Here is a 12,123-nt window from a genome sequence, read left to right as displayed (position 1 = left end):
TCTTCCTGGGGTTTATTATGGATCCCCATTAGTTCCTGTCAAGGCAGCAGCTACTCTTCCTGGGGTTTATTATGGATCCCCATTAGTTCCTGCCAAGGCAGCAGCTACTCTTCCTGGGGTTTATTATGGATCCCCATTAGTTCCTGCCAAGGCAGCAGCTACTCTTCCTGGGGTTTATTATGGATCCCCATTAGTTCCTGCCAAGGCAGCAGCTACTCTTCCTGGGGTTTATTATGGATCCCCATTAGTTCCTGCCAAGGCAGCAGCTACTCTTCCTGGGGTTTATTATGGATCCCCATTAGTTCCTGCCAAGGCAGCAGCTACTCTTCCTGGGGTTTATTATGGATCCCCATTAGTTCCTGCCAAGGCAGCAGCTACTCTTCCTGGGGTTTATTATGGATCCCCATTAGTTCCTGCCAAGGCAGCATCTACTCTTCCTGGGGTTTATTATGGATCCCCATTAGTTCCTGCCAAGGCAGCAGCTACTCTTCCTGGGGTTTATTATGTATCCCCATTAGTTCCTGCCAAGGCAGCAGCTACTCTTCCTGGGGTTTATTATGGATCCCCGTTAGTTCCTGCCAAGGCAGCAGCTACTCTTCCTGAGGTTTATTATGGATCCCCGTTAGTTCCTGTCAAGGCAGCAGCTACTCTTCCTGGGGTTTATTATGGATCCCCGTTAGTTCCTGCCAAGGCAGCAGCTACTCTTCCTGGGGTTTATTATGGATCCCCATTAGTTCCTGTCAAGGCAGCAGCTACTCTTCCTGGGGTTTATTATGGATCCCCATTAGTTCCTGCCAAGGCAGCAGCTACTCTTCCTGGGGTTTATTATGGATCCCCGTTAGTTCCTGCCAAGGCAGCTGCTACTCTTCCTGGGGTTTATTATGGATCCCCATTAGTTCCTGTCAAGGCAGCAGCTACTCTTCCTGGGGTTTATTATGGATCCCCATTAGTTCCTGCCAAGGCAACAGCTACTCTTCCTGGGGTTTATTATGGATCCCCATTAGTTCCTGTCAAGGCAGCAGCTACTCTTCCTGGGGTTTATTATGGATCCCCATTAGTTCCTGCCAAGGCAACAGCTACTCTTCCTGGGGTTTATTATGGATCCCCATTAGTTCCTGTCAGGGCAGCAGCTACTCTTCCTGGGGTTTATTATGGATCCCCATTAGTTCCAACCAAGGCAGCAGCTACTCTTCCTGGGGTTTATTATGGATCCCCATTAGTTCCTGTCAAGGCAGCAGCTACTCTTCCTGGGGTTTATTATGGATCCCCATTAGTTCCTGCCAAGGCAGCAGCTACTCTTCCTGGGGTTTATTATGGATCCCCATTAGTTCCTGTCAAGGCAGCAGCTACTCTTCCTGGGGTTTATTATGGATCCCCATTAGTTCCTGCCAAGGCAACAGCTACTCTTCCTGGGGTTTATTATGGATCCCCATTAGTTCCTGTCAAGGCAGCAGCTACTCTTCCTGGGGTTTATTATGGATCCCCATTAGTTCCTGCCAAGGCAACAGCTACTCTTCCTGGGGTTTATTATGGATCCCCATTAGTTCCAGCCAAGGCAGCAGCTACTCTTCCTGGGGTTTATTATGGATCCCCATTAGTTCCTGTCAAGGCAGCAGCTACTCTTCCTGGGGTTTATTATGGATCCCCATTAGTTCCTGCCAAGGCAGCAGCTACTCTTCCTGGGGTTTATTATGGATCCCCATTAGTTCCTGCCAAGGCAGCAGCTACTCTTCCTGGGGTTTATTATGGATCCCCATTAGTTCCTGCCAAGGCAGCAGCTACTCTTCCTGGGGTTTATTATGGATCCCCATTAGTTCCTGCCAAGGCAGCAGCTACTCTTCCTGGGGTTTATTATGGATCCCCATTAGTTCCTGCCAAGGCAGCAGCTACTCTTCCTGGGGTTTATTATGGATCCCCATTAGTTCCTGCCAAGGCAGCAGCTACTCTTCCTGGGGTTTATTATGGATCCCCATTAGTTCCTGCCAAGGCAGCAGCTACTCTTCCTGGGGTTTATTATGGATCCCCATTAGTTCCTGCCAAGGCAGCATCTACTCTTCCTGGGGTTTATTATGGATCCCCATTAGTTCCTGCCAAGGCAGCAGCTACTCTTCCTGGGGTTTATTATGTATCCCCATTAGTTCCTGCCAAGGCAGCAGCTACTCTTCCTGGGGTTTATTATGGATCCCCGTTAGTTCCTGCCAAGGCAGCAGCTACTCTTCCTGAGGTTTATTATGGATCCCCGTTAGTTCCTGTCAAGGCAGCAGCTACTCTTCCTGGGGTTTATTATGGATCCCCGTTAGTTCCTGCCAAGGCAGCAGCTACTCTTCCTGGGGTTTATTATGGATCCCCATTAGTTCCTGTCAAGGCAGCAGCTACTCTTCCTGGGGTTTATTATGGATCCCCATTAGTTCCTGCCAAGGCAGCAGCTACTCTTCCTGGGGTTTATTATGGATCCCCGTTAGTTCCTGCCAAGGCAGCAGCTACTCTTCCTGAGGTTTATTATGGATCACCGTTAGTTCCTGTCAAGGCAGCAGCTACTCTTCCTGGGGTTTATTATGGATCCCCGTTAGTTCCTGCCAAGGCAGCAGCTACTCTTCCTGGGGTTTATTATGGATCCCCATTAGTTCCTGCCAAGGCAGCAGCTACTCTTCCTGGGGTTTATTATGGATCCCCATTAGTTCCTGCCAAGGCAGCAGCTACTCTTCCTGGGGTCTATTATGGATCCCCATTAGTTCCTGCCAAGGCAGCAGCTACTCTTTCCAGGTTTCCAGGTGTTTGCTGCCGTTCCTCAGCAGCCTCCTGTGGTGTACATAGTTAGGACAAAACTGCCCAGACCATTATAATAACCATGTCACAGTTGTATTAGGGAAAGGGGGAGACCTAGTCAGTTGTACAACTGAATGCATTCAACTGAAAATGTGTCTTTTGCATTTAATCATTTGAATCAGAGAGGTGCAGGGGGGGGGGGGGGGCTGCCATAATCAACATCCACGTCTTCAGTGCCCTGGGAACAGTGGGTTGACTACCTCAGGGGCAGAGCAACATATTTTTACCTTGTCAGGGATTCGATCCAGCAACCTTTCGGTTACTGGCCCAGTGCTCAAACCACTAGGCTACCTGCTGCCAGTGCTGCTCCTTCCTCACAGCGACTAGAGTGTTGCTCCTTCCTCACAGCGACTAGAGTGCTGCTCCTTCCTCACAGGGACTAGAGTGTTGCTCCTTCCTCACTGGGAGGAAGGAGCTGCTAGTCACTGGGAGGAAGGAGCTGCTAGTCACTGTGAGGAAGGAGCTGCTAGTCACTGGGAGGAAGGAGCTGCTAGTCACTGTGAGGAAGGAGCTGCTAGTCACTGGGAGGAAGGAGCTGCACTCTGTTAATAAATCATCAGTCTCCTGGTAATAAACCACCAGTCTCCTGGTAATAAACCACCAGTCTCCTGTTAATAAACCACCAGTCTCCTGTTAATAAACCACCAGTCTCCTGGTAATAAACCACCAGTCTCCTGTTAATAAACCACCAGTCTCCTGTTAATAAACCAGTATCCTGGTAATAAACCACCAGTCTCCTGTTAATAAACCACCAGTCTCCTGTTAATAAACCAGTCTCCTGTTAATAAACCAGTCTCCTGTTAATAAACCACCAGTCTCCTGTTAATAAACCACCAGTCTCCTGTTAATAAACCACCAGTCTCCTGTTAATAAACCACCAGTCTCCTGTTAATAAACCACCAGTCTCCTGTTAATAAACCACCAGTCTCCTGTTAATAAACCACCAGTCTCCTGTTAATAAACCACCAGTCTCCTGTCAATAAACCACCAGTCTCCTGTTAATAAACCACCAGTCTCCTGTTAATAAACCAGTCTCCTGTTAATAAACCACCAGTCTCCTGGTAATAAACCACCAGTCTCCTGTTAATAAACCATCAGTCTCCTGGTAATAAACCACCAGTCTCCTGTTAATAACCCACCAGTCTCCTGGTAATAAACCACCAGTCTCCTGTTAATAAACCAGTATCCTGGTAATAAACCACCAGTCTCCTGGTAATAAACCACCAGTCTCCTGTTAATAAACCACCAGTCTCCTGTTAATAAACCACCAGTCTCCTGTTAATAAACCACCAGTCTCCTGTTAATAAACCACCAGTCTCCTGGTAATAAACCACCAGTCTCCTGGTAATAAACCAGTCTCCTGTTAATAAACCAGTATCCTGGTAATAAACCACCAGTCTCCTGTTAATAAACCAGTCTCCTGTTAATAAACCAGTCTCCTGTTAATAAACCAGTCTCCTGTTAATAAACCAGTCTCCTGTTAATAAACCACCAGTCTCCTGTTAATAAACCACCAGTCTCCTGTTAATAAACCAGTCTCCTGTTAATAAACCACCAGTCTCCTGTTAATAAACCACCAGTCTCCTGGTAATAAACCACCAGTCTCCTGTTAATAAACCACCAGTCTCCTGTTAATAAACCACCAGTCTCCTGGTAATAAACCACCAGTCTCCTGGTAATAACCCACCAGTCTCCTGTTAATAAACCACCAGTCTCCTGTTAATAAACCAGTCTCCTGGTAATAAACCACCAGTCTCCTGTTAATAAACCACCAGTCTCCTGTTAATAAACCACCAGTCTCCTGTTAATAAACCACCAGTCTCCTGTTAATAAACCACCAGTCTCCTGGTAATAAACCACCAGTCTCCTGTTAATAACCCAACAGTCTCCTGTTAATAAACCACCAGTCTCCTGGTAATAAACCACCAGTCTCCTGTTAATAAACCACCAGTCTCCTGTTAATAAACCACCAGTCTCCTGGTAATAAACCACCAGTCACCCGTTAATAAACCACCAGTCTCCTGTTAATAAACCAGTATCCTGGTAATAAACCATCAGTCTCCTGTTAATAAACCAGTCTCCTGTTAATAAACCACCAGTCTCCTGTTAATAAACCAGTCTCCTGTTAATAAACCACCAGTCTCCTGTTAATAAACCACCAGTCTCCTGTTAATAAACCACCAGTCTCCTGTTAATAAACCACCAGTCTCCTGTTAATAAACCACCAGTCTCCTGTTAATAAACCACCAGTCTCATGTTAATAAACCAGTCTCCTGTTAATAAACCAGTCTCCTGTTAATAAACCACCAGTCTCCTGTTAATAAACCACCAGTCTCCTGTTAATAAACCACCAGTCTCATGTTAATAAACCAGTCTCCTGTTAATAAACCACTAGTCTTCTGGTAATAAACCACCAGTCTCCTGTTAATAAACCACCCGTCTCCTGATAATAAACCACCAGTCTCCTGGTAATAAACCACCAGTCTCCTGTTAATAAACCACCAGTCTCCTGTTAATAAACCACCAGTCTCCTGGTAATAAACCACCAGTCACCCGTTAATAAACCACCAGTCTCCTGTTAATAAACCAGTATCCTGGTAATAAACCACCAGTCTCCTGTTAATAAACCAGTCTCCTGTTAATAAACCACCAGTCTCCTGTTAATAAACCAGTCTCCTGTTAATAAACCACCAGTCTCCTGTTAATAAACCACCAGTCTCCTGTTAATAAACCACCAGTCTCCTGTTAATAAACCACCAGTCTCCTGTTAATAAACCACCAGTCTCCTGTTAATAAACCACCAGTCTCATGTTAATAAACCAGTCTCCTGTTAATAAACCAGTCTCCTGTTAATAAACCACCAGTCTCCTGTTAATAAACCACCAGTCTCCTGTTAATAAACCACCAGTCTCATGTTAATAAACCAGTCTCCTGTTAATAAACCAGTCTCCTGTTAATAAACCACCAGTCTCCTGTTAATAAACCACCAGTCTCCTGGTAATAAACCACCAGTCTCCTGTTAATAACTCACCAGTCTTCTGTTAATAAACCACCAGTCAGTCTCCTGTTAATAAACCAGTCTCCTGTTAATAAACCAGTCTCCTGTTAATAAACCACCAGTCTCCTGTTAATAAACCACCAGTCTCCTGTCAATAAACCACCAGTCAGTCTCCTGTTAATAAACCAGTCTCCTGTTAATAAACCAGTCTCCTGTTAATAAACCACCAGTCTCCTGTTAATAAACCACCAGTCTCCTGTCAATAAACCACCAGTCAGTCTCCTGTTAATAAACCAGTCTCCTGTTAATAAACCAGTCTCCTGTTAATAAACCACCAGTCTCCTGTTAATAAACCACCAGTCTCCTGTTAATAAACCACCAGTCTCCTGGTAATAAACCACCAGTCTCCTGTTAATAACCCACCAGTCTCCTGTTAATAAACCACCAGTCTCCTGTTAATAAACCACCAGTCTCCTGTTAATAACCCACCAGTCTCCTGTTAATAAACCACCAGTCTCCTGTTAATAAACCACCAGTCTCCTGTTAATAAACCACCAGTCTCCTGTTAATAACCCACCAGTCTCCTGTTAATAAACCACCAGTCTCCTGTTAATAAACCACCAGTCTCCTGTTAATAACCCACCAGTCTCCTGTTAATAAACCACCAGTCTCCTGTTAATAAACCACCAGTCTCCTGTTAATAAACCACCAGTCTCCTGTTAATAAACCACCAGTCTCCTGTTAATAAACCACCAGTCTCCTGTTAATAAACCACCAGTCTCCTGTTAATAAACCACCAGTCTCCTGTTAATAAACAACCAGTCTCCTGTTAATAAACCACCAGTCTCCTGTTAATAAACCACCAGTCTCCTGTTAATAAACCAGTCTCCTGTTAATAAACCAGTCTCCTGTTAATAAACCACAAGTCCTCTGGTAATAAACCACCAGTCTCCTGTTAATAAACCACCAGTCTCCTGGTAATAAACCACCAGTCTCCTGTTAATAAACCACCAGTCTTCTGGTAATAAACCACCAGTCTCCTGTTAATAAACCACCAGTCTCCTGGTAATAAACCACCAGTCTCCTGTTAATAAACCACCAGTCTCCTGTTAATAAACCACCAGTCTCCTGTTAATAAACCACCAGTCTTCTGGTAATAAACCACCAGTCTCCTGTTAATAAACCACTAGTATCCTGGTAATAAACCACCAGTCTCCTGTTAATAACCCACCAGTCTTCTGTTAATAAACCACCAGTCTCCTGTTAATAAACCACCAGTCTCCTGTTAATAAACCACCAGTCTCCTGTTAATAAACCACCAGTCTCCTGGTAATAAACCACCAGTCTCCTGTTAATAAACCACCAGTCTCCTGTTAATAAACCACCAGTCTCCTGTTAATAAACCAGTCTCCTGTTAATAAACCAGTCTCCTGTTAATAAACCACCAGTCTCCTGTTAATAACCCACCAGTCTCCTGTTAATAAACCACCAGTCTCCTGTTAATAACCCACCAGTCTCCTGTTAATAAACCACCAGTCTCCTGGTAGTAAACCAGTCTCTACCTCCATAACGTGAGGCATCTGCGTGTAGTGCAGGCCGGACTCAGCAAGATCCATGATCTCCTCCAGAGACTTCTCCAGGGACGGGATGACTGGACACATCTCTCCTACCTGGAAGGGCAGATCTAGAGCTGGGAAGCAGTGGGGTAGAGAGGAGAGAGAGAGGGAAATGGAGAGAGGGAGGAGGGAGAGAGAGGGTGGAGGGAGTGAGAGGGAGGGTGGAGGGAGAGGGAGAGAGAGGGTGGAGGGAGAGAGGGAGAGAGAGAGAGGGGGTGGAGGGAGAGAGTTAGAGGGAAATGGAGAGAGGGAGGAAAAGAGGTAGAGAAAGATAAAGAGAGGGTGGAGGGAGAGAGAGGGGGGGTGGAGGGAGAGAGAGGGTGGAGGGAGAGAGGATGGAGGGAGAGAGAGAGGGTGGAGGGAGTGAGAGAGAGGGTGGAGGGAGAGAGAGAGAAAGAAAGAAAGGTTGGAGGGAGATAGAGAGAGAGGGGGAAGGAAGGGAGAGAGAGAGAGAGGGGAAATGGAGAGAGGGTGGAGGGAGAGAGATATAGAGAGAGAGAGGGGGAAATAGAGAGAGGGAGGAAAAGAGAGGTAGAGAGAGATAAAGAAAGAGGGTGGAGGGAGAGAGACAGAGAGAGAGGGTAAAGGGAGAGAGGGAGAGAGACAGGGTGGAGGGAGAGAGAGAGAAAGAAAGAAAGAGAGAGGGAGAGAGAGGGTGGAGGGAGAGAGGGTGGAGGGAGAGAGGGAGTAAGAGACAGAGAGATAAAAGGTGATAGTGAGAGAGACATAAAGACTGTATGCAGTCATTCCTCAATTCAGTTTGCAACATTTATACCAAGCTTCTCTCTATCTCTGCATCCAAACCGATCCTGTCTTTGATTCTAAAACACCTGAAGGACAGTTTGCAACAGTACCTGTTCTGTCCCGGGAGCCCTTGGTAATGTAGATGGAGTAGTTGTTGAACTGGTTGAGCTCTGGTTCCAGGAAGGCCACAGGGAACGCCCCTGAGAACGCTGCAAGACATTCACCTAGGGCTGGACGCTGCCTGCAGGAGGAAGAGGAGGAGGGGGGGGGGGGGGGAGGAGGAGGAGGAGGTAGGGGGAGGAAGGAGGAAGATGAGGAGGGGGGAGGTAGGGGGAGGAAGGAGGAAGAGGAGGAAGGTGCAGGAGGAGGAGGAGGTAGGGGGAGGAAGGAGGAAGAGGAGGAGGGAGGGGGAGGAAGAAGGAAGAGGTGGAAGGGGAGGAGAAGGATGAGATAGGGGGAGGAGGAGGAGGTAGGGGGAGGAAGCAGAGGAAGGGGGAGGAGGAGAAGGAGGAGGTAGGAGAGGAGGAGGAAGGGGGAGGATAAGGAGGAGGTAGAGGAGGAAGAAAGAAGAGGAAGAAGGAGGAGGTAGGGGGAGGAGGAAGGAAGAGGAGGAAGGGGAGGAGAAGGAGGAGGTAGGGGGAGGAAGGAGGAAGCGAAGGAAGGGGAGGAGGAGGTAGGGGGAGGAAGGAGGAAGAGGAGGAGGAGGAAGTGGCAGGAGGAGGAGGAGGTAGGGGGAGGAAGGAGGAAGAGGAGGAAGGGGCAGGAGGAGGAGGTGGTAGGGGAGGAAGGGGGAGGAGGAGGTAGGGGAGGAAGGGGGAGGAGGAAGAGGAAGGGGGAGGATAAGGAGGAGGTAGGGGAGGAAGAAAGCAGAGGAGGAGGAGGTAGGGGGAGGAGAAGGAGGAGGTAGGGGGAGGAAGGAGGAAGTGGAGGAAGGGGCAGGAGGGGGAGGAGGAGGTAGGGGGAGGAAGGAGGAAGAGGAGGAAGGGGCAGGAGGAGGTAGGGGAGGAAGAAAGCAGAGGAGGAGGAGGTAGGGGGAGGAGAAGGAGGAGGTAGGGGGAGGAAGGAGGAAGTGGAGGAAGGGGCAGGAGGGGGAGGAGGAGGTAGGGGGAGGAAGGAGGAAGAGGAGGAAGGGGCAGGAGGAGGTATGGGGAGGAAGGAGGAAGAGGAGGAAGGGGCAGGAGGAGGAGGAGGTAGGGGAGGAAGGGGGAGGAGGAGGGACAGCTCATGTTCAGGAAGACACTCCTTCTCCAGAATAACTGGTTTAACCCAGTCACATCCTTTACTAGACTTAATGCAATATTAAAATGAGCCACAGAACAAATTATGGTTGTTGTAAATGTATGAAATGTGGTGTCAACATAGTCTGTAGAAGGTTCTAGACAGGACACTTTTAGATTGTCATTATCTATCATAGTTCCAGTGTCCATCAAAGTAGGGATTTTGAGAAAATGTGAAAAAACATACAAAAATGACCTCAGCTTTTATCAAGTCGTGAATACATGTCACGTGAATGTTTATTGGTCAGTAGCGACCATGTTGTTGGACATGCTAGCCTGGAAAAAGATAATTTGTGAGATCTTGGTCCATGGATACCGTATATCAAGTGTTGTACAGATCGGTCATTCGGAGCCAGAGGACTAAAGCATTTGAAGTGTTTTTCACTCAATTCTAAATGGAGGACCTTAAAGTAACACCCCAGAGGAAGTAGCCACCACTATTCTGATGTAATTTCCTGTTCAAGAGAGGAAATGCATATTTAGGTTCCACCTCAGAAGAATGATGAAGGCTACTTATATACAGTACCAGTCAAAAGTTTGGACACACCTACTCATTCCAGGGTTTATCTTTATTTTTAGCATTTTCTACATTGTAGAATGAGACAGAATAAGACATCGAACTATGAAATAACACATATGGAATCATGTAGTAACCAAAAAAGTGTTAAAACTGCAGGATCAGTGTCCCGCCCACGGTGGAGCTAACGTAGGCTAATGTGATTAGCATGAGGTGGAGCTAACATAGGCTAATGTGATTAGCATGAGGTGGAGCTAACGTAGGCTAATGTGATTAGCATGAGGTTGTAAGTAACAAGAACATTTCCCAGGACATAGACATATCTGATATGGGCAGAAAGATGACATTCTTGTTAATCTAACTGCACTGTCCAATTTACATTAGCTATTAGTGAAATAATACCATGCTATTGTTTGAGGAAGGTGCACAGTTATGAACTTGAAAATGTATTAGTAAACCAATTAGGCACATTTGGGCAGTCTTGACACAACATTTTGAACATAAATGCAATGGTTCATCGGATCAGTCTAAACCTTTGCACATACACTGCTGCCATCTAGTGGCCAAAATCTAAATTGCTCCTCGGCTGGAATAATACAATATGGCCTTACTCTTGCATTTCAAAGATGATGATGCAAAAATAATACAAAACAACGGTTGTTTTTACTTATTTGTATTATCTTTTACCAGATCTATTGTGTTTATTTTCCTACATTAATTTCAAGTGTTTCCTGTCAAATGGTACCAAGAATATGCATATCCTTGCTTCAGGGCCTGAGCTACAGGCAGTTAGATTTGAGTATGTCATTTTAGGAGAAAATTGGAAAAAAAGGGGCGGATCCTTATTTAAACAAATCAGATTATTTAAAGCAGCCACCCTTTGCTTCGATGACAGCTTTGCGCACTCTTTCAACCAGTAAATACTAAATATGAAGAAAAACCCTGAAATCAGTAGGTGTGTCCAAACTTCTGACTGATCCTGTATATTCACCAATTGGGTGTGGGACTTTCCACGTGGCGTTGATAAACATTAACATTTTGTTGTTCACTGACAGCTGTCAGTGTAGCTAGCGGGCTAACCTTATCCAGCTACTTCATGTTGTCGGTTGTTACGGAGGTTTCTGTCAGCTGTCAGTGTAGCTAGCACGCTAACCTTATCCAGCTACTTCATGTTGTCGGTTGTTACGGAGGTTTCTGTCAGCTGTCAGTGTAGCTAGCACGCTAACCTTATCCAGCTACTTCATGTTGTCGGTTGTTACGGAGGTTTTTGTTACTACACCGTATTCAACAGATTACCCAGCAGGCTCTATGGCTGGTTCTGGATGTGTCATAGGCATTGGTTTAGAGTTAACTCCCCCCCAGAGGGAATCCACTGGCCTGTCCTGTTATGTCCAACGTTTTGGCATCTTACAGAAATTGAGGATGTAAATAGAAATAGTTAGAAAGAATAACTATTAGACTGTTTGGCTCCATGCCTGTTTGGCTCCATGGCTGTTTGGCTCCATGCCTGTTTGGCTCCATGGCTGTTTGGCTCCATGGCTGTTTGGCTGTTTGGCTCCATGGCTGTTTGGTTCCATGGCTGTTTGGCTCCATGGCTGTTTGGCTCCATGGCTGTTTGGCTCCATGGCTGTTTGGCTCCATGGCTGTTTGGCTGTTTGGCTCCATGGCTGTTTGGCTGTTTGGCTCCATGGCTGTTTGGCTCCATGGCTGTTTGGCTCCATGGCTGTTTGGCTGTTTGGCTCCATGGCTGTTAGGCTCCATGGCTGTTTGGCTGTTTGGCTCCATGGCTGTTTGGCTCCATGGCTGTTTGGCTCCATGGCTGTTAGGCTCCATGGCTGTTTGGCTCCATGGCTGTTTGGCTCCATGGCTGTTTGGCTCCATGGCTGTTTGGCTCCATGGCTGTTTGGCTGTTTGGCTCCATGGCTGTTTGGCTGTTTGGCTCCATGGCTGTTTGGCTCCATGGCTGTTTGGCTCCATGGCTGTTAGGCTCCATGGCTGTTTGGCTCCATGGCTGTTTGGCTCCATGGCTGTTTGGCTCCATGGCTGTTAGGCTCCATGGCTGTTTGGCTCCATGGCTGTTTGGCTCCATGGCTGTTTGGCTCCATGGCTGTTTGGCTCCATGGCTGTTTGGCTCCATGGCTGTTT

At 46.8% G+C, this 12,123-nt stretch overlaps 1 protein-coding gene across 1 annotated transcript in view; it reads right to left on the bottom strand.

Annotated features, from left to right (window-relative positions):
- Nucleotides 1-12,123, bottom strand: part of LOC110511675 (ryanodine receptor 2-like) — a 532,917-nt gene that overhangs the window by 122,901 nt on the left and 397,893 nt on the right. The window contains exons 68-69 of the mRNA XM_036989200.1: nucleotides 8,295-8,425; nucleotides 7,387-7,514 (exon numbers count right to left, since the gene is read on the bottom strand). Of these exons, the coding sequence (XP_036845095.1) occupies nucleotides 7,387-7,514; nucleotides 8,295-8,425 (259 nt within the window). The remainder of the gene's footprint in view (nucleotides 1-7,386; nucleotides 7,515-8,294; nucleotides 8,426-12,123) is intronic.

This window comes from Oncorhynchus mykiss, chromosome 1 (genome assembly GCF_013265735.2).
Source record: "Oncorhynchus mykiss isolate Arlee chromosome 1, USDA_OmykA_1.1, whole genome shotgun sequence".
NCBI classification, from domain to species: Eukaryota; Metazoa; Chordata; class Actinopteri; order Salmoniformes; family Salmonidae; genus Oncorhynchus; species Oncorhynchus mykiss.
The sequence above is the reverse complement of the archived record's forward strand: the minus strand, read 5'-3'. Positions and strand labels throughout refer to the sequence as shown.